We start from the raw sequence: 23,091 nt of genomic DNA, 5'->3' as shown, positions 1-23,091 counted from the left end.
AGAAGACGGTCAGAAACGGTAAGAGTGTTAGAGAGATTGCAAATCAAAACGCCGCTAAACAGCGTGGGCTTGTTTTTATTGACACTGATTGGCCGTGGGAAAGAAACAGAAGGGGTTATTTAGGCACAGCCAAAGAGCAGAAGTCAGATGTGTTTTATTTCGGTATACATCTCACTGCTCAAAAAAGAAGCATCGGAAGCAGAAACATCTAACGAGGGGGGAAGAGGATTCACAGCCAGCAACCTTTCACTCTCAGTCAAAGCGCTGTGTTTTAACCCTATGGCTGTCTGCCACCGCGCCGCTGAAGAATTTATGAGGAGAATCAGGTTTTCTTTGTTCTATTTCTACGCTTAAATCAACTTTAGTCTGTGTTAGCGTTGTTCAAAAGACAGAAATAGATTGGCGTCGATAAATAAAGAAAACGCCTCCGACTCCTCCCTCCCTCCCTCCTCTTCCCTGCTCCCATTAATCAAACTCCCATCTGTGCCGTTAATGCAGTGAACGAGTGCAGTATTATGGCATCATGTCCTCACACTGGACTGTGGAGAGGTCTCACTGAAGTGGACCGAGCTGGAGCAGAACACGTGGTCGACCGACAGCTATAACCGGGCTTCAAACGCATGTCCAAACTTCATCATAGCACACTCTGCTGCTCCAAGCTTTTATTGAGGAGAGGAGGAGGACCTTTCATATTGAACAGCATTAAATCTGTTTATTAAAGGGAGTTTCCTCTTACTCTCCCGCACCGAAGTCCGTGGAGAAAATCTACGATTTAAATTACAGCCACACAGGAGTTGCTAATCCACTGCTGCCTGTCAGTGAGTTCAAATCCTGTCATTTTGTGATTTCGGTGTGTGTCCAGATTTGCCTAAACCACACAAACCTACCAAAGCATCAGTGGAGATTTCTTGCACACACGAGAGGACAATTGGACAGATTTAGGTCCCGATCTGGCCCTTCTGACAATCGTGTGTGTCTATCGATTTTAGGCTGATTTAAACAGATTATTGGCCAAATTATCCTGTAGTGTGAGGGATTAACAGACGCGGTTTTAACGTCATCGGAGGCATCAGAGTCTTCCCGATGTCAAGTTTCACATTTACTAAGTGCATTTCTACCTGGAGTTTGCATGTTCTCCCCATGCGTGTGTGTGGGTTTTCCAGGCTCTCTGGTTTCCTCCCACAGTCTAAGGACACCTGATGGATGGATGATACATTTATGTCTGAACAGCGATTGGAGCATGAGCAAAACCTCACGATAACCAATGAGAGTGAGTTGACGGGGAAACGGATGTTACGTACTTGTTTACGACTGCAACTAATATAAGCCAAGTTAATTCCATCTTCTCAGCCATGAATTCATCCATATTTTTTTGTATTTCTCCAGTTACGAACTTGATGCAGACAGTTAAATCACAAGGGGTGATTTCTGTGAGATTTCTGTGAGATCCCAAATCCCTGGAATCCCCTGGACACTCCTCCCTGAAAGTGTGTGGTCCAGCGTCGGGAGTTTGGATCCGCGCTCAGGATTTAATCTCAGGATTAAAACACTGAAAATCGTTGACAAAGTGCGTTGTGTCTGTGGGTCTCCCACGTTTTTCCCAGCGCTATCCGTCTTATCACCATGCCAAATGCACTAACTTAATTCATTCTGAGCCATATGACATTTTAGGAGACAATTGTGTCAAAGATTTCAACGTGCTAACTACGGCTGCCAAGAAATAAAGACAACATAGAGAAATATGTCCCTGTAAGTGCAGCGCAAAGTAAGAAAATAAAGAAGTACAAAATGGAAAGACCGGAGTACATTAAAACCTCACTTGCTTGACGAGGCGACTGCTATTTCCGCACAAAACAGTGTGCCCACAACTCTGTGAATCTCATCACTGTGTCATTGTGTCCAAATCACTCTTCTATCGATTGCCATAGGAGCAGCTGTTAGCTGACCTCGTGGATTAGTGTTGCTTTGAGCCCTTGAAGAGACATATTACTCTCACTCATTGCCACGAATCAAAGGAGACATTTCGCTGTCAGGTAAGAATACCTAGTGATGTTGTGCTTTTCTCTCGCTCTTATTCTTTGCTGTCTGTTGAGAAACATTAAGAGACTAATTGTGATGAAAACGTATCCGTCAGGTGGGACCATCACATAAGCAAAATTCCGTTTCTTTCATGAATCGCTAAAAGAAGCATGTTATTAGAATGGATTGTTTGCTAAGAGGAAAATGAAATGACAACTTTTACGCCTGCTTAATTACCACTGCTTTATTCCCCACTGTGTCCTGTACCTGAAGCCATGTTACATTGATTGTTCTAACGCATTCATTATTAATCACTGAATCTGGAGCATGAATAAAAGGTACAGAGGCGCAGCATGGCTCTCTCTCCCCCCCTCAAAAAAAAAGCAGTCAGCGTTCTAGTTTTCAGATGCAGAAACCATGGCAAGCGGAAGGGGTTCAAACAGTGTGGAGGCGCTCTTTCATTTTGCTTGACAGTGACGGTTTAAATCTCCTGCCTTTGCAGCGTTGTAGCTTCTTACGGCACGGAGACATTCGGAGAAAGACAAGCTTCCCAGAATATCCACGTTCCCTCTTCCACTTTCTAACTTCTCCCACTAATGAATGCGATACATGCGTATTCACCTGGTGATCTGAAGGTCCACGCCTCGTCGTCATCAAAGTGTGTGTCTCCGGCTGTGAACCTCTCGCCGGGAAAGAACGCGTGCGCCACGGTGCCGCCGGGCCCATCGAAGGGGTATCCGTCATCGTGGTCGGCCTTGGTGAAGTCGATCTGAATGTCCGCATCGCTGCCGGCCACCTCGTGGAAGTTGAGGGGCGCGATGTCGCTCCAGACCTTCAAGGCGTAGTACATGAGGGCCCGGACGGTGTCCCTGCCCAGCAAGGCTGAATCCTTAGGGAAGGTTCTCACTCTGAAGGAACACAAAGAAAAGAGAAAGAAACTATTATTAGTATAAAACCATCTTAAATTCTATGTACATATTTAAATTGTCCTCTGTACCTACACATCTCATGAAAGTCCAGTATGCGAGGGTCTATGGAATTAGCATTAACGGAGAAAACAACACTTTTTTAAGAAGCAAACTAAATATCGATTTAATCATTCATCGCTGTCCGTCTGGAACTCGCTCCCCAAGTTTTCCCTGTCGACATCCGACAAAATAATTCGGAAGGGTCCAACGTGTGTCAGTTTATAAACGTTAGATACTTACAGACAAATTATTTTGTCGGATGTCAACGGGGAACGAGTTCCAGACGGACAGCGACTCCAAGCCCGTGACGACTCCCGTGACGACTCAAAAGCATGCACTTCATTTGAGCGGCGCTTACTTTAAAGGATTGATTCAAGTCTATTCATTTTATCACTTAAATTATTACATCGACAATAACACACATTATTAAGTGATGAAACGCCTCCTTTGTGCTTGGTCTGCAGATAGTCGACCTGCAGCTGAGCTTCACGTACAAAAGATAACAAAACTCATCCAGTTCCCTCAACAAGACATCTTAAATAGTGGAATCCAGTTCAAAGCCATGGTTTAACCTCACATGACCTGATGATGTGTTTATTTTCAGGAGGAAAAATAAAGAAGAGATCAAAGAGCTATACCGAGTAAGTTCTCGAGTCACAACTTTTGCCACCAGCTACATTTCAGGCCTTTCATCCCCACATGAGCCGGAGCAGCAGCTGTTTCAACGACTCAGCTTGTAGCTGAGGGTGACCGGACCTTTACTGTCAGACTTCTGAGCACCTGCCAGAGGAGCTCACACCAGCAAGATCTCTTTAATCTTTAAAATCGCTTCTCACAAGGAAACACTTGTACTGCCGTCGTCTTTGCTCCGTCTCTGTATCACATGTGCTCCCAATTACCACTGCTTACTGCTTAGCCATTTCACGATATTTGGTCATTTTATATGGTTTTCTCTGTTTTATTTGATTTGGTTATAAACCTCATACCTTTAACTGCCTTTTTTCCCCACATTTCTTCCCTCTTCCCCTCTTAAATACAACAGTGTATTATGGCCAAATAAAGACACAAGAGTCACAGGCCTTGGGGAAGTATAAACATTATAATGGCGATTTTCTGAGGAGGAGAGGGAAAAAAGTACAAATTTACCAACCCCCCCCACATCTGCAGGGTTTACGTTTATTAGATTTTGTGCATTAGAAACTTCAGCTGAATGGACAAATGTTAGCTTATCGCTCATTAAAGGCAAATAATGGGCAATTCAAATGGTATTTTCTTCTCTCTTTTCTTAATATACACCGTTTCCTCGAGCTTGTGTTTCCCTGCTTGTCTCTCTGCCTTCTACACCTGCCTCAGTGTGCCACCCCCATCCCCCCACCCTTGCTCCTGAACTCATTCTCTTGTCTGCTGGTTAGTCACACAACTCCTCTCGCAGCTCAACCCTCTTTGGCTCCGTCCTGCAAAAAAACACCATTACCTCTTTGCCCTCAGCCTTTGTCTGCCCGAACACTCATCATCCCAATAAATCTTCATTTTATTACAGCTACCTGTGCTCCGCAATAAAGTTCACCCACTCAAATGTAACTGATACTGGGGCAGTATTTTCCTCACTGCTAAATCGGACTGCAACGCTTTTTTTTTGAAAGCTTTCTTGTTCTCCTTTTTAAACCTTATGTCAACCTTAAAGATGAAGGGTTCCACAACAACCTTATTATTCTGTCATGCACTCAGTTTTCAGACACGGACTTCAGACCATGTCTGGAGCATTGGGTTTCGGACATCCTCTGAAGTTTGACATTCATGTATGAGGAAAGCAGGGGGAGATTATCCGAGTCAGGTGTGTTCGCAGCATCATAGCGAGAGGTGGCTTGATCTTTTTCCAAGAGATATGACGGGGCAGCTGGCAGGAGTAACTCTGGAGAATGTCCAGAGTGACTCTTGCAGTCATTTGTGGTGTCACATTCAGCCCCTTTCTGATAATATCTGGAAAATGTCCAAAATTGAGTCCATGGCTGGAAGCAGTTATAGGGTCTATGGAGACACCAATAATGATCCAGTAAATGTTGTATAAAAAATGAAATGTTCCCTTTTTAACCAAAGACTGTAAATAAAACTGGACATTGTTTGCAAAAGGGACTATATACGAAGTCTATATGAAAATGTGTCTATTTCTCACTTGATTTATAACATCAGTAATGGTACCTACTTTAGAGCGTCTTCATTTGTCAATTAAAGTATCGATATTTACCTTGGTGTATTGATTTGCGCAAGGAAGGACTATGATATGTCACCAAATCGATATTTTGACCAACCCCTAGAAGTTAAGGGTATCGTATCTAACATATCGTATATAACAGCTGGTATTGTCCAACAGGAGCAACAGGTTTCTGGTTGCAAGAACTGATGTGACGTGCTGGTTAAATCACTAAGTCCCTATGTTTTTTTGTTTTGTTTTTTTTTAAATTAACTGACGTTTTCAACATCTTCATACACTCAAAACCCGAGCGGCGTATTGTGCTGCAGTTACCATAATTGTTATGGACGCTCCCAGTGATTAAAATGAGTCTATTAGTGCGGCAAATGCAATGCGTTAAATAGCAAACAACTCCATATCAACATAACACTGTCACAAAGTATCAGTAGCAATCTAAGCAGCAATCGTTTAAATTTTCCTCATTAAGGTGGAAATGTATGCCACAGGTCACACAATCAGATCAGATCACCTATCCTAAAGGTAAAGTATGAATTTTTCATGCCTTGAATTGTTCACTAAAATGTGGCTACACAGTCAATTTATTCACACTGACTGAATGCATGACCCTCACTGCGATCCACTGTTAGCCAAGGTCACTGCAAATAGCTCAACCGCTTATTAGTCCTAATTCAGAGGAACGAGGGAGGGCGACAGTGTATATCTGTGTAGCTGTGCGCGTATGTGTGAGAATGTTGATGAGAGAGAAAAGATGGAAAGGCAGAGAGCACTGTTTTGTCATTGTGTAGCCGTGTATCTGCATCCAAATGTGTGTGTATTGGTTTGGAATTGTCATCAACCAAGGTCGGAGCATTGGATTGGTGCCCTGCCTCTCATGTAAAGTGAGGAGTTCCAGGGAAGTGCAGAAGTGTTAAGTGAATAGAATATAAGTTTTTATGGTGGAGGCTAATTAGGAAGTAAGTATATACTGGATAGCCACCAGGGGGTGACTCTTCTGGTTGCAAAAATTAGTCAGTTTGAATGGAAGCCTATGGAGAATTTAGCCTAATTTATGAAAATCACAACATTTCCCTGAGTGTGGCTCTCTGTTATTTGCATTATTATGTGCGAGTGCTGTGTGTTTACACACAGGTATTTATGAGACAGCTCACCCCTGGATGCTGTGACTTGTCTCCCCACGGAAGCGGTGGGCACTATAAATCTGACAGTAGAGTCTCCCTCATGTACAGCAGGGTTGCTTGTATGTTGTCCCCGCTGCTGCAAACTGCAGCTGACACTGTCATTTGATACGGTAGGAAGCATCCCACGTTCGCATATAAATTTGAAATTTGAATTTTGGACATCGGTGAGATTGACAGCTGGTATCATCCAATCTGTGTCTGATCGCAGGTCACGTCTGTAAATGTCTTACTTGCAAAACCTCGACCTGTCATCGACTCAATCGCAAATCTCAGACTTTTACAGGTGACGCCGCGACCAGTTGCCACTTGGTCATTCCTCAATGGTTGCCTCCACTACATCTGAATGACATTACCCGCCGTAGCAGGGATTCTGTCAAATTTTTTTCTATTTAAACAACCTCATTGACTATGTTTTAATCAAGCGACCAACTGCGGTCAGAGCTCATGTTTATTAAAGAGCTTGTCCTCATCAAGTCCTCGCTGGTGTTTTTTTTCCCTTTTAATCCATTTGTTCTGTCTTTTTTTTTCTCTCTGCATAAACGGTAACAAACAAACAAACATAGACATCAACATTATACGTCATGTACCTCATATTATGTTCCTGTCAACCATTTGACGAATAAAGCTGTTCTTTCCAGTCAGACAAATTCAAAGCCTGTTCCAAACTGAACCTCACCCACACTGAGATAGTTTTCATTTATTTAGCATAGGTAGATAGATGATTGTTAGCTACCTGGCATAGCTAGATAGATGATAGTTAGCTGGGTAGTTAGCTATTTAGCATAGATAGATGATAGTTAGCTAGCTGGGTAGTTAGCTATTTGGCATAGGTAGATAGATGATAGTTAGCTGGGTAGTTAGCTATTTAGCATAGATAGATGATAGTTAGCTATTTAGCATAGATAGATGATAGTTAGCTGGGTAGTTAGCAATTTAGCATAGATATATAAATGATAGTTAGCTGGGTAGTTAGCTATTTAGCATAGATAGATGAAAGTTAGACATTTAGCATAGATAGATAGATAGATAGATTACATTACATTACATTACATTACATGCCATTTAGCAGACGCTTTTATCCAAAGCGACTTACAATAAGTGCATTTAAACATTTGGGTACAAATAAGTGCTAGAAGTAAGTAAGAGCTTCAAGTAAATCAAACTATGAAGTGCTAGTCATAAGTGCGATATATATTTTTTTTTTTTTTGTCGTCGTCGTTATCGTCTTAGTCGAGGTAGAGTCGGAAGAAATGTGTTTTTAGTCGGCGGCGGAAGATGTGGAGATAGATAGATAGATAGATAGATAGATAGATAGATAGATAACACTAATGACAGTCAAAGGTTGTGATGAGGCTTTCATGTGAAACACTGTAGGAGCTAATTTCATTGTGTAGTTTTCTCAGCTCAACGCGGAAACAATAAACTTGAAGCTGATCAGGCTGATGGCCTGTGTGATCACAGCGTGAAATGTTTATTTTCCACGTGACTGTGACTGATGAGTGGTTAGAGAGTGATAATCACACGAGCCAGCAGAGTTTGGAGGTTAAAAAAAAAGTGCAGATGTAAGTGTTTTTAGCTGCGGCGTACAGCAGGAGCCATCAGTGGCTAAGGGGCTGTTAAGCAAGCGACACAGTGTGCATCAGTGACTCACAAATAAATATCTGAGAACAGAGTGTACTGTCAGACGTTTCCACATCAATCAAATATAATACCTACATAAAGAACTGCTTACATCAAAGAACCCCTCTGACACTACTGAGCAGGCAGTCATGGACAGCGTGTAAATCTTGCTCTGTGGTGCTGTACTGACAAGCTGAGGATGGAAGATGAGAAAACAGCAAGGCTAAGAAAAAGAGGAGAGTGAAAAGGGTTTTGTTTCCAGCTGATGGGAGCTGCATGAAGGTGTAAATAGAAAGAGAGGCACAAAATTGGAAACACTTTAAAATACAGTAACAACATAGTGATAATGTGGTAGCAATAGGTACATAACAGTATAGTAATAACATCTTATTTCTATAATTAATTACCACGTAATAGCTTATGATAATGTAATAATAGCTTGGTAATATCACCTGGGCAGTATTATGTGCAACTGCTTTAAGTATTACATCATTATTGATTACCTAAGACAGCGTTGTGCTCCTGCAGACAGCTACACCACTATAAATTAAAATTGTCAATTCCATAATTGGCAGAAAATAACAAACAGTCGCAAAACATGAATCATTTCACTCAAAGCCATCTCAGTATGATGGATAGCAGAACCAACAAAATAACACAAAATCACAATGGTTCTAATGGTTTAGAATGAGCCACATTCATTCACATTTTACAGACTCATTATATCACAAAAATGATTTTATTGCCAAGTCCTTACTTATAAACGATTTAAAATGAAATTCAAACTTGATGTTTTCCACATTCAATAACTGACGGAAATAATTTCACACAGCCTTGCTCTATTGGATTTGTTTAAATCAGATCAATTAATGATTTTGTGGGATATTTTCCTTTTAATGTGTTTCCTTAAGTAGAAGCTCACACTTGAATGGGCTTTGGAACTGCAGTGAAACAGTCGTTGTATTATTCTGGGTTCAGCAACACACGAGTGTAACATTGACTTTTCCACATAAAAAAAACACAAAGATATTTACCAGATCATTTTCTTTTTTCTCCACAAATACCATGCCAACAGTGGTAATCTGAAAGAAGTTGTTCCTGCTCTTATTTTGAAAAAAAACCCCAAAAAACTGGACTTTTCAGGTTTGTGTTTCTTATTTTCCCCCGTCTTCCCTCCGTGTAGTTAATTATTTGTGCAATTTAACAGCTGCCCATCAGGAAAAGTACGTAAGCCTAAAATGTGCACGTATAATTAAAAATACTCAAGAGTCCAGATAATGACTGGAAAAATAATAGCATTTATACCAAGTTAATTTAATAGTGCTTCTACTTATCATTAATCCTGCGGTGGTGAGGAGTTGGGACGTGTTTTTCTTTTGGCAGAAATAAAACTTACACTTGTGAAAATTTCTCATTCTCCCTGCAAACTCAATTTTGTTAGCATAATGCAATAAAAGGGGGAAACTTTTTGCCATTACAGGCGTCAAGATGCAATAATCGTAACCCTGGGTGAAAGCGTTGAAAAAGTGCACTTACAAGCTATTCGTTTTATATTGCGATCACTGCATCAGCTCAAATGTTGATGGAGGTGTGTTGCATGTCAAAGTAAAAGTATCTGTGCTTCTGTTGCAGATGAATCTGAATGTTCTCTGTGGGGCATCAGCAATACAGGAACCTTGAAGGGTAAATAAAAGCAAAGCAGACAATAGAAGAAGTAAAGGGGGTTGAGATTGCTGAAAGTTTGTGTGAGTAATTTTTTTTTACCACAGCCATCACCTGCACACCAGTCTACCACATCACAAAGAGTGAAGCATAAGACGTAACCATATATTTCACACATTAAACACAGAAACAGAAACTATCCTTTTAATGCTTTGCATTGAACCACTTTGCCTTGGATTACACTCAAACTGCAGGACTGTATAGAATATCAACGCGTTCGACAAACCATACCACATGGAGACCTCGCAACGTGTAACTGAATATGAAATCAATCAGAAAATCCACACGTTCACAATAAACGCACACCTGCTTCATGTTCCCGGCCGAGAGATGACACAAAAGACCACATGGTTCATATATAGATCTCTTTTTTTTCCCCCTCTCTCTCCATTGAATCTTGGACTCCTTGAGCTGCTGTGTACAAATGTGAGAGCTGTGAATAGAAAGGTGGCTCGCTGGACTGAAAAGACGGGGCAGCCTTTTATTTTTGCAAAGCCGAGTGGGGCCAAGCTCAATGCAGTGGAAGGCGTAATAATTGGCAGCAGTAGGGTTGGCAGTGGTAGAACAGATAGAGGTAAAGAGAGCCAGGGATGAAAAAAAACAAAACCCCTGCAACGTTCCAGTCATAAAACAGCAGGTCCTTACAGCTGCATGTGCACGCTGGTCCCCTCAAGCAGATGTGGACTCCATACAACAGTTTTCTGTGCAGTGTAATCCTGGATTGGCTTTTCCAGGTCAGACGACACCTACGAGGCCTCCGGGTCTCTGACTGAAAGCTCGCAATGGGTGGATGTGGGAGATTATTTCGTCAAGGCACACATTTAAAAGGCAAAATCACCAGGTAATTTTGTTATCAATATGCCAGAACCACTCTGTCCCCAGTGACAAGTCATCCATCCCCCTTTTGAATTCCCCTCACAGCCCCGAGTCGTCTCGTCTGACAGTGCAAACCAGTCTGAGGCAGTCGAATCTCTCTTTGATGAAGAATCCCTGGGATTTACATTTATATTTGGTAAAAATCTATCTGCACATTAAGATTTGTGTTAAATGATATCATGAAGTGCTGGCGGAGGGAGGAGAAATGCAGCCGGGAGACAAGTTAAGATAACCTAACCTCAACTCTACCTTTCATATAAAGACAAAAATAACTCAAATACTTTCCTAAACACGGCCGAAGAAAAAGCAAAACTAAAGCTGTAACATTATAGATTATATAGATTATAGATATGTTTGGTGGTATTTGATTGGATACTTTCCAACTGCCTTGTTTACACTGCAGCCCAAATCGAATTTGTAAGCATATCCAATCAGAATCTGATCTTCCTGAACAACTGTTCACATTATAATTTGCAAGTGCTCAGATCCGATACACATGGGTCCATATTGACAGAATTTGTCCCAAATGGTTACGTGGAGCCGCGGCGCAAACTTTCTATAGATTTTCAAACTATTGTCTTCCACTGTGTCGATCGTTTAATGCGTCTGTCTCTCCGGACCTACGCCCTTGTTGTCGACGCTGTTCGTATTGAAGCAACGTGTTCCGTCATCTGGCCAAAAAAAGAACACTCGCGTATTTTCTGCGAGAGTAACAGACTAACGGAAAACAACGACGGAGCCGGTAAGCGATGAAGCAAATGGAGTCGGTGAAGGCTGACGTGTTGGCTGAAGTGGATAACTTCCGATGCCGTGACGGAGACACTAAAACCTTGGATGTGCATTCAGTGGAGTCTCAGGGGGGAAGACACTTTGAAATCTTATCTGAAACAGATCTGTAAAAAGTGTATTCAAAACCACCTCCGTATGTGGTTTGTATCAGCTTTGGAAATCTGGATCTCATGGTTTTTTTTTTTTTTAGATGTCCGGACTCCCAGAAAAATCAATCTGGAGATGCTTGAAAAATCTGATTTGGGCTGCAGTCTAAACAAGGCCAAAAAAAAGCAAATGCCCACACTGTTATAAACGGATTCATAAAAAGAAATGGACTAGATAATATTTACTAACACATTTCGTGCGTTGGTTTCACTCATTCATAAAAACATTCTTACACTGAAGACACGATGGAAACCAAAGACTTCTTATCAATATACAGCAGCTCAAGCTGTGCAGCCATGTCCTTCAATGAGGAAATGCCAGGGGAGCATCCTGAGCAAACCATTCATTTCAGTGCACAAAAGTTAATGGCAATCAATGTAATACTTGAGTCTAGACTGTGTGTCTCTTGCTCAATCTGGATTCTCAGCCTGAACGAGCTCTACTTCATTATCTGCTTCGGCTCTGACTTTACTGCAGCCCTCCCACTCTGCCTCGCTCCTGCAGCCTTCTCATCAGCTCGGAGTTCCTACTTATTGACCTGTTTTCCTTCAATTCTCCAGTGTCCTGATGCTCTGCTTTCCCCTGGCATCTCGCTTCATTTTACTTTCATTCTGTCCTACCTTGGCTCTAACCATTTGCCTCCTCGGGTCATCATTCTTGTTGCTTCGGCCGTGCAGACTTCTTTCTCCCCCCCAAGTCTGTCTGACCAACACAAACTTGTTTTTCTGGTGCATTAATACTTGAATATGAAGTGAGGCTGAACAATTAATTGCTTTTCAAATGAAAATTCAAACTTTGCGACATTCAACTTCTCATCCTGCCAGTAGAAGAGTACTTACTCTTGATGGAGACCATGGATTACACAGTGAATATCAAATTGAATGCACTTTGCATTACCGTAATTACGTGACGGTTTGTGCTATCGGGAAAATTCTAGCAGTTTCTGAAAGCTGAGAAGTTGCACGTCAAAGCCAACATGTGGTTATTAAGGTCATTTCACGCATGAAGCTGGCGAATCAGCATCTTTGTCACCAGAGAGGAGAGAGTTAGAAAAACAACGGTACATGAGAAAAAAACTTAAACCACTGTTATTTTAAATATAATAATTTATATTATATAAAATAGAATTGCCAATTTAACACAAAACATGGTGTTCATGTACAACTAAAGTGTTATGTTTTTAAATAAAGCTTGTTAAAACACTATTTTAACGTGCAGTAAATTGTAAACAACTGCCAGATATTGAAAATTATTCTGGAGGATCATTTTCTGGCCTTTTATGGTTAAAATAAGCAAAAATCCAGACGGACATTTTACAGCTTAGGTGTTAAAGGGCTAAGTTGTGTCACATTTCTCTTTCCCTCTGCTCTAACTTTCTATTATTTCTTAACAAATATTCTCGAGCATATCCATGATTGTGTTCACAGCGGGAGCACTCGGCGACAGACAGGTCGTCTGTCGCCGAGTGCTCCCGCTGCTAACTTTGACTGAGGCTTGCGGAGCGACAACCTGCTTGACTGTGACTCTGCACACACTGACCTGTCAGCTGTAAACAGCCTGTGTCTCCGCTGAACCGAAGCAATTTAACCACTTACGCTGTGTGAAAAGTGTTGCTCGACTGTGTAGAAAATAACAATTACACTAAATCAGAAAAAGTGAGTATTCTGCTGTGCAGCGAGAGAGAGAGCAAAGTCAAAACAATGTTGCTGTTGCCACGGCGCGCGTCAAAGGACACACCATCTCTACGTTCTCTACGTCTTTTAATCCTATTTTTTTTTTTGCAGATGTAAATGTCGTTAGAGGCATAAACATTGTGTGTACACACAAAAAATCAAATGTCGACATTGCTTCGCTGGTTAGCTCAACGGGGGAATATCCGGACCACTTTGTAGTGGATATATGGTGTATACAAACACTAAATAAATAGTCAGTCAATAAACAGTTCGCCGGTACATCGCAGGGCCACACACATAGAGACAAACCATTCACTCTCACACTCACGGTCAATTTAGGGTGTCCACTTTACCTAATCGCCACATTGCATGTTTTTGGACTCAAACCGGGTCTTCTCTCTGCAAGGCAAGAGTGCTAACCACTACACCACCGTGTGGCCCACTAAATAAATAGTGTTTATTTTATTTTATTTTTTTTTTAGTAAAAAAAAATATAGGGCAGACTTTAATCAAACTGCTGTGGTATTGTGGCGGTGTCTACTGTAGTTGGAATTTTTCAAGGAGATCCAGACAATTTTTTTTAATTGATTACTAAATTAATTGTCAACGAGTTTGATAATCAGTTAATCGGTTTGAAGCTTAAAACAATATTTCTGATTGTTTTAGCTTCTTAAATGTGAATATTTTCTTAATTTCTTTGCTCCATATAACAAAAGTGAATCATTTTGGTTTGTAGAAAAAAAACAAGACATTCTAGAACATCATCATTTCCAGGTTTGACAAACACTGATTTTTTAACGTTTTCTGACATTTTATGGACCAAACGATTACTCGATTAATCGAGAAAATAATCGACAGATCAGCTCTATGTCTGACCGAGTAAGGCCACACGAGTGAACATTGGGCCAGGTTTTTTCAAAGGGCAAGAACTGGAAAAAACGCAGAAGCACCCAGAATGGATGCCGACCTGGCATTTCTTTTGCTGTTGCACTTGTAAGTATCTTCGGGATAAACGCTCGGTTCTCTATGTATTTATGTGTATTTGCACACGGCACCCCGGCTTGCGTTCGCCGGCTCAGTTGAAAACAAATGTACTCGGACAGGAGAGGGGAACGTCAGCGGTGAGTTTTTATGACAGTGAGGACAAAGCCGTAGATACAAGGGGGGGAACGCCATAGAAACAAAGGTCAAAAAAACCCTGACCAGACTTCAGTCACTGACTGTTACCATTCCTTTCTCTAACTGTGAACCGTACAGCTCTGTTATGTCGGCAAATAGTGAGGATTGTGGACCAAAAAATCGGATTGGGAGATCCCTGCAAAACATACATAGGACAAATAGCAATGCAATTTTTCAGCATGTGAAAATGTGCTAACAAAGCAGGGGAGTACAATACGTGATCTTAGTCATGGCATTAAAAAAAAAGTGACTCATCTCATCAGCCGCTACACAAATGAATAGACTTTGAAAGCGGGCAGTGCTCATGAATACGGGAGAGAAGCGTGGAGGTGAGGGCTGACATGATGCGTGTCTGACTGACTGAACGAGAAGTGATATGTGCATACACTATTTGTACACCGTCCTGCAACACATCTGCTGTGAATGCAGAGGTTTGTAGGTTCGCAGCAGCAGCAGCAGCAGCAGCAGCATATAATATACAGTATCATCCTGCTGAATCACCACTGATTGCGTGTGTGTGAATCAGCACAGACAAAGCATATGTTTCACTGCCTCCTCCTCCTCCTCCTCCTCCTCCTCCTCTGCTGTCTATACCACTAAGCTGTATCCCTGACAGATGGTCCAGCTGCAACATGGGCACATTTTCATGTACTAAACTGCATAACGACTCTCTGATGAAGCATTTTGCTCGTCAGTTTTCATTCACATGTGCAGTAGGTCTGTGAGGGCTGTACAGTGAGTGCACAGATGCAAAAAAAAACCCTCCGGTTTGTGCCATTAGACGTGTTACGCACAGAGAGAGACGACTCTGTTCCCACTGACCAGCGTGCCACTTCAACACAACGCTCGTCCCCTGAGCCAGAAATTGATCCAGAGACTAGACCGTGACAAGTCACCTCACACAATCTATGAAATGTGGAAAATGTGACAGTTTACGTAATCGACGACGCGCTGAGCAGAATATCCTCGGATAACTTTGCCGTCATTAGACAGGAACTGAATGAAGATGTATTTTTGTTCAAGATTATATTCAAATAGGACCTCATCAATTCTGAGACGCATTTGAGGGTACAGTACAGTATCTGCTGTGACCGAGTCAGAGCTGCTATCTTACAGACGACAACAACAACAACAATAATAATACATAGTGTAAATGAGTGTAAATGTAAAGCAAGTAAAGTAAACACTGTTACCTTTGCAAAAGAAGTTATGATTTGGCTGCAATGGTTTCTTTCTTTTTATTTCCAAATAACCTTGCGAGACATAGGGCAGCGTATTGACACTGTGCTGTTCGAGTGCTGTTCTTTTTTTAATTGATTTCTTTTTCAAAGATAATTCACTGACTAAATAACAAGTAGCAGAACCTATGTGCGAGTTTGTTCGCCTCCGTTTGTCGGTTCTGCGATGGACTATCGACCGTCTTTCGCCCCACGTCGGCTGGTATTGCCCCCCCCCCCCGCGATCGTCATGTGGAGGATAAAGTGGTAGAAAATAAACAAAATGAATAAATACGTGTGACTGAAGTCCGTATGAAACCTAAGTGCGGAAAATAAAGTTCTAGATATGGATGCACACGGATGAATAACGGTGATTAGAAATACTCCGTAATACTGTTTGATTACGCGGCATAAATTATCATTTAATTTGCTGATGAGATTTTACACTAATAAACAAGGTCTGCGAGATAATTACTAACGTTAAAAATCAATGCAGTGCAAAATAAAAGTCCAATATTGCCGTTAGAAATGTCAAGAGGCACGGAATTACTGCGTAGAAGTACAAGTCTACATAAATATGCTGACAAAGTGTGGTTTTTCACTGTGTTTTTATTGCACATCACTCACTTAGATGAGCCCCTCAGTATGCAGCGTTACCACAGACATAAATAGTGAAGAGTTAGAGTTAGAGTTAGACAGCGACTGTGGATAATCTGATCAGTTTTATGCATTTGAAATGTAAACTCAAAGTTGATTCGGGGTGTGTGTGTGGGGGGGCTTAAGTTCCCTTCCCTACCTCCAGGACAGATGCCTCTTGTTCCATTTGTTCTGAGCGCTCACGCTGCGTTTCCTGCGGCCCACTGTCACCTCAGCCTCAGACACATCTGGCAGAGAACATCTGGGTGTTTGCATTAGTCCCAGCGTTGCTTTGTCTGAAGAGGAGGGGAGAAACATTGCCATGTTAATAATATCTGGCTGCGTCAGTAGCTGCATGTGCTCATAAGTCAAACACGCTTTCTTTTACGATACGCTCTTATGCCCACAATCCCATTCTCAAACACTACTGTTCAGGTTGTGAATTATACTTGCTTGCACTGCAGCATTTTCTTAAATCAATCACACGCTCTATTCTGTGTATGTACTGTATGTAAGATGGAGGGGTGACACAGGACGACAGGGTTTGCGGAGGACGATTGTGGAGCATACGTGGCAAGGCGAGAGTTGTGAGTAATGATGTGTACAGTATATGGGTAGAAAGAAGGTCTAAAGGTACATGAATCAATACACTATTATTCAGAAGTACAGATAGCACTTTAAGCAGACACGTGGCGTGACGGCGAGCATGATTTATGTATGCCTCGTGGTGTGAACACACCTTTGCAGTTCAGTCCAATCCAATAGAAAGGAAGGTAATTGAATGTGACTAATGTTCTCATGTTCAGCGGTGGTGTCAGAAGTATTATTGATTGACCTCAGTGGCACTTTCTAATGTCACATTCAGAGTTCGTGTCGGCTGGACTGTGTGATGTTATGCTGTCATACACAAAAAAGGTTTCAAAATAGAATTCAATCCACGTTGGCGACCTTCCTGTTGGTTTTGGATCATGGTCATAATGTCATTTTTTCTTCATCCCGACCTTCTACACATGTGTAACGATGTCCGTGCATGTAGCTATGTGTTAGATCATGCAGCACACGGTAGTCCCCGCTGACTGCAGTCTTATCGGTAAGCCTACAACCATATGGCGCATTTCCACCGGCTCTACTCGCCTCGCCTCGGCCCGGCACGACACGGCACAATTAGGTTGCATCTCCGCTACAAACAAGTACCTACTTAACGTGGGCGGAGTCATCACTGCACGGCTGAGTGAAACTGTGGTGACATTGCTTTATACGCGATACACACACACACACACACACGAGTGACTAGTGACTTTACACCACACTTCTGTAGTTGTTGGAGATTAACCCACGTTTTTAGGATTTATCTACAATTCGGCAGTGTTCGGCTTGATTTCTGTCCACACATCTCCGGAGTACAGCCTCCTACTCCACAGACTACAGCGGCAGCGGTCTGTGATGCAGCTCGCGATCGCCGGCGCTGTCCCTAAATACACCACTCCCCTTTAAAAGACGCCTGGTAAATAGTTTCCCCACATTTTTAGGATTGTTAAGTAGTTTTAAGTGATCTACAGTTCGACGCTGTTCGGCTTGATTTGTGAGTGGGACGTCTCTTCCTGTGACGGGACTCTGGCCAGTCAGCGGCTGGCAGTCAGACCAATCGTCGCATAGTTCCTACTTATAGCATGCTTGGAACCTCGTCGGACCTGGTACCAGGTACTATGCTAGTGGAAACGCTACTTAAACCGTGGCGTGGCATGGCACGAGCAAAGCCGGTGGAAATGTGCCAATAGTCTCACTGAATGCAGTCCATTTGAAAAAAAAAAAAAGGCAGCAATGTTGCCTCATACTGCTGGCAAAACTTCTCCACCTAGATGGTGGAGAGGTTTTCTAAATCAAGAGTGTAACAGGTTCAAAAGTTTAAAATGTTATTCAGTGTCTCACTGTATTTTCATTTGCGACAATAAATGGCTTAACTATGACATGAGTGTTCTTGACCAACATTATCTCCTGTTTCATGTGCATTTACATTTAATCGAGAACAAATCTGAATCTGTAACAAACAGAAATTTGAGCCATCCTAAACAAAACATCATCCACATCTGAGACCAAACTGAAAGGAATAAAAAGAGCTCCATCAGGCAGCCATGTATGCAGTGGTGGACAGTGCAACATTAATTTGAGCTGTGACGGGAAACACCGACAATTTCACAATAAAGGTCAGCATGTGTTTCACTATTTAAATGCTTTTACTGTGAGGGTAAAAAAAACCGGACACAACCAAAATATTTTAGTTTTCCGTCCTACTGCTAATATCACAATGACCTAAGCGAAAGGTCTTTGTTGTGTTATTCGCAGTTGTGAGCTGAGCAAGAGCGAACTTGAGGGCTTATTTTAAAATGGAAATAGCGCCCTCTGTTGGAATCAAGCGGACAAGCATATTATCTCTGTCCATCGCCCTCAAATGACGCTGCCTTTGATGATTCCTTTTTTCCCGTGAGGATGTCTCAGCTGCAGAAAACTGGGCCGCAGGCTGTATGTTGCCTGTGTAAGCTATATTATAGGATATGTCATGTACAGTATTTGCCAGGGACACATTCAATCAAAAATATGGTTCATTCTCTCCCACATAGTGTAGCGACACAGTAAACAAAACACATAGATCAAGCCAACTCTCCCACAAGATCCACCAAACAAACAAACAAACAACCGCCACAACGTACCTAAGACTCCGGTCTCCTTCAGGCCTCCAAACCTCTGCATGGCTTTGATGGCCTTGGTCAGGGCTTCCTTGGTCTGGAGCTGACCAGTGACTTGGTCAGGGGGCGGGAGGTAGCCGAACCGGCTCAGCCAGTCCTGCGGGGGGGGGAAACAGAAGACGGAGGAGTTGAAGAGTCATCGCAGGCATTTCAAAGACTCCGAATATCCCAAAGCTGCTCAGAAGGTCTGACACCTGTGTTTGTGTTTACTGGAAGATTTTGTGTCTGCACACATGCAGTAAAGCGTGAGCGCTCAGGATTCGTGCACAGATGTCTATATTGAGAATAAGCACAATATAGTGAGGAACCTTTTAGAGGTTGACAAAAATGGGGGGGTCTTCTATAGCCAGAGCCAATCTCTTGGCACCATACGCTGTGTTTATTCCCCTCTCCATCTGATAAAATATGACGGGTTTATAAAAACAGAATTGCTTGACATTTATTGTACAACACGTCTCTGCTACCTGCACTGGGAGCCTTCACTGCACAGCAACCGTGTATTTGAAACACAAATAAAGTATATTCTAAATATTTAATACATGCCACAGGTCATTAAAAAACAAACTTTGTAAAATAAACCTGTGGCTGGGAAAAAGTGACTAGGATTTTGAAGTTTCTGAGAACAAAAATGTGTGTTACATGCCAAATATTGGCCTGATTAATATGCTTATAGCACATTATTATGCACAGAGGTCACTCAATATAAATATAATAATATACATTTTAAAATTGTTATAAGAATAAAAAAAGTTAAATTTAGCTAAATTTTGCTAAATTGTGTGAATAATCTTGGGAATTATAGCTATTCATTAAAAGACGATGACAGTGAAAATGGTTTGTTTTCTGACAGATTCTTTTTAATCTCTTAATCAGTTCTAATCTCTTTAAATCACGGCCACATTCGCTGTCTTCTCTCTGCTCGTGCTCCCTGTCCCTCTTCTGTTTCTCTGAATCTGTCCTCCATCTTTCTCAGGTTCCACTTCTCTCTGATCTGATGGTCAGTTTGATTAGAGTAAGAGAGATATTCGGTAAGCGATATCTGCCTCCTCATCTTCGGTACACAGCTCTCAAAGTGATACGCTCCCTGTGTCGTCAGGGGGTCACACACACATGAAATGATCTTTTAGCAGAAGTGCTAGACTAGAATGTCAAGTCTCCAAAAACCACATGAAATTTGACCAAGGAAATGATGCGTGAAAGCAGATTTAATTTTGCTCAGCTGAACTTTTCCCATAGCAATGTTGCCAAAGGTCTCTGCTACGATGTGCCTTCTCCTTGTTTTTGCTTTTTATGTTGTATTCCTGTTATTAAAGGTCCAGTGTGCAAGAATAAGTGACATCTAACACAGAAAAACAACAAAGGGATGTCTTATCCGCTCATCCCTCAGTGGGGGCAGAGCCATGTTTTTTAATTTGCGCAGTAAACTTCCACTTCGAAACGCAAAAGCGTGTCCATTCAGGCTGCCGTAGAAACTACATATGAGTCAAGACTATGCCCAAAAAATATAAAGATACCACAAATGATTCATCAAATATCTGTGTATGGTTTCGGTGGTAAACACATAAGCTGTAGTTGTTTAAAAGATGTAAAACAAATGTATTGGACCGATATCAGTGTCAGACATGGCGGTGCAAGATGGCTGCGTCCGTTCAGTGAGGCCCTGGCCTAAAGTACACACTGAGGGCTTGTTCTAAGGCTACAAAAACCAAACTATGTTTACGTCAGTGCGATTAAACACTCATACAAACATACTAAGAGGTGGTAAATTCAATTCAAACCAATAAACCCTGCTAAATGTTAAATACTAAATGTTAAAACCATCACTTCAAGCAAGTCAGGGAACTCCGGTGGGCTTCACATTCAAGAAAACATGGTTCATTCTACCATTTTTTGCATCGTAAAACGCTGCCCTTTAGGGTTCAGATAAGGCTTATTGACATCAAAATCAACATTTAATCATGTATATGTTTGCTTGAAATGTCACCTACGCACATACAACCTAATAACATCAAAAAGTTCATGTTTTTTTGCAATAATTCTATTGGATTATAGAGGTTGCTGCGCCCTTGTATCCACTTTGAGAATTCTGATGACTCACCCTGTACTTGGGAGAGTGTATTAAGTCGCATCCGGTGATTCTTTTGAAACCCAATGTTCCATTCAGACGCAGCAACTACATCACCGGGATGAGCCTGTGTTTCTCTGGGCTCTCGCTCCTCAGCAGCTTCCCCCGTCATCACTTATCAGCTAACACAAATACGGCCTCACTCGAGAAAATGTCCTCCTCATCGTCCTCATCACTCTCAGCCTCCTGTTCGGGTTCGCGCTGTCATGTACAACAGAGAGAGTGGGCCGCCTTCCGTGTCGTCGCTGTAAGTCTATAAGTCTACAGTGCTATACTGTAAACGCCAAACAAGACTCTCATGCATCGCTCGTTTGAAGCTGGAATACGTAAATATGCAGACGTTACTAGCACAATGTCCTTCCCCTTTTTGACACACAGTGACAGGAGTCAGTTGTGTGTAATAATACTGGTAGAACGTCAATATTAAAGGAATACTTCACCTATTTGCATTTAGCTTTAGCTTTGTGCTTCCCAACCTCAGTTTCCCCTGAGTCGAGAAATATCTTCATTCTTTTTTTTGTTACGTGCCCACCAGTGACACTTGGTCCGAGGTTTGAAACTGCTACGCTAATTCCGCACTTCCGTAGGCGGACAGGACCTCATTCCCAGAATGTAAACAATGTCCGCCATCTTTGCTAACAGTTATGCTAACAGGAACAAGTGTCCATGGTGGGCCACGTAGCAAAGAAAGAATGAAGATATTTCTCATCTCAGGGGAAACTGAAGCACAACTCCCCCTCTTCTTCGACCAGGTAACTTCCGTCCCAGTTTTAACAGACATTAAAATAGGTTAATTAGCGTGGTATTAGGCTACACTCATATTTATTTAACTTAAAGACTGAGATTTGATGCACAGGTGCAGTTATAGACCTCCCACCTTATCTGAGCACCTTTAATCGTGTCAGTAGGAATATTTAATTTCCTTTACAAAATGAAAGTGTATTTAGAAAAAAAAGTTTGAAGCATTTTTTTGGAGTTGTTAAATTGATTATACTGTGTATTGACGTGAGCAACAGTTGATATAACGTAGGTTGGCACGTCGTCAAGGCTTGTAATGAGTTTAAACTAAGTCCAGTATTTTGCCGACAGCCCGATGGTCCCTCAGGCTCTAGTAAACATGGGCACCCAAATTAAAAATTAAAAACATGACGGAACTCAGCAGTGACATGCGTGCGACATGTCCGGTGAGAACCAGCCCTTAGACCTTAAACTGGTGGGAAATAATTCATCTCTGTTAGAGTCTGTATGTGTGCTTACAGGCGGGTAAATTTGCGCAAATCTTTTTTTTTGCGCAAAATATGCAATATGAAAACTGAATGATACTTCGGATGTGTACAGATTAACACTTTCTCCCCCTTGTGTGTATAAACACACTGCCTTATGTTTTAATGTCCTGATAAATGTCAGGGACATGGGCCACTTTTTACTCACTAATAAAACTGAAGTAACTGTCTATGGGATGATGTGCTTTTAGTATCTGCGCCGCTGCCAGGTGGCTGAAACCTGGCGCAGATGAGGGCAGGTTTACGACTGAGACGTTCTGCAAATATATTACCACATATCAGGTGGTTAAACGGTTAGAAGCTGAGTGCAGAAGAAAATTGAGAAAATTAATGACGGGAGAGAACAAAAAGAATGGAGCAGTTGTAGGTAAACTAGAAAGATAAAAAAAAAAAAAATAATTCAAAATAGCATCAAAGGGCCAGTGCGACAGAGTTGACGTGTTGTTTCCGCTGCGTGTGGTCTGGGTCAAACGTAGAGGGATTCTGGGGCAGGGTTTGCTGATCTGGAGGCTCCAGCTATGCACTTTCCGAGTTCAAAGATCCAAAAGCCACCGTGACACTTTTCAGTGACTGAAAGATATGTCAGCATACTCACAGCGATGTGTGGCAATGTTGTTTCCTGTAGTCAGTTTTTCTCCATTTACGCAGGAGTCACAGCAGGGAGTCAGAAGTCACAGCTACAGCTGCGTCGGGATTGGACAAC

At 41.9% G+C, this 23,091-nt stretch overlaps 1 protein-coding gene across 2 annotated transcripts in view; it reads right to left on the bottom strand.

The window, feature by feature from the left end:
• The window catches only part of LOC131446692 (matrix metalloproteinase-17-like), an 84,635-nt gene that overhangs the window by 21,286 nt on the left and 40,258 nt on the right, over nucleotides 1–23,091 (bottom strand). For both annotated transcript variants that reach the window (XM_058618092.1, XM_058618093.1), the window contains exons 2-4: nucleotides 18,945–19,077; nucleotides 16,397–16,532; nucleotides 2,641–2,927 (exon numbers count right to left, since the gene is read on the bottom strand). In XM_058618092.1, coding sequence (XP_058474075.1) covers nucleotides 2,641–2,927; nucleotides 16,397–16,532; nucleotides 18,945–19,077 — 556 coding nt within the window. The remainder of the gene's footprint in view (nucleotides 1–2,640; nucleotides 2,928–16,396; nucleotides 16,533–18,944; nucleotides 19,078–23,091) is intronic.

This window comes from Solea solea, chromosome 19, assembly GCF_958295425.1.
Source record: "Solea solea chromosome 19, fSolSol10.1, whole genome shotgun sequence".
Lineage (NCBI taxonomy): Eukaryota > Metazoa > Chordata > Actinopteri > Pleuronectiformes > Soleidae > Solea > Solea solea.
Note: the sequence above shows the minus strand (reverse complement) of the source record. Positions and strands in the feature narration are given on the sequence as shown.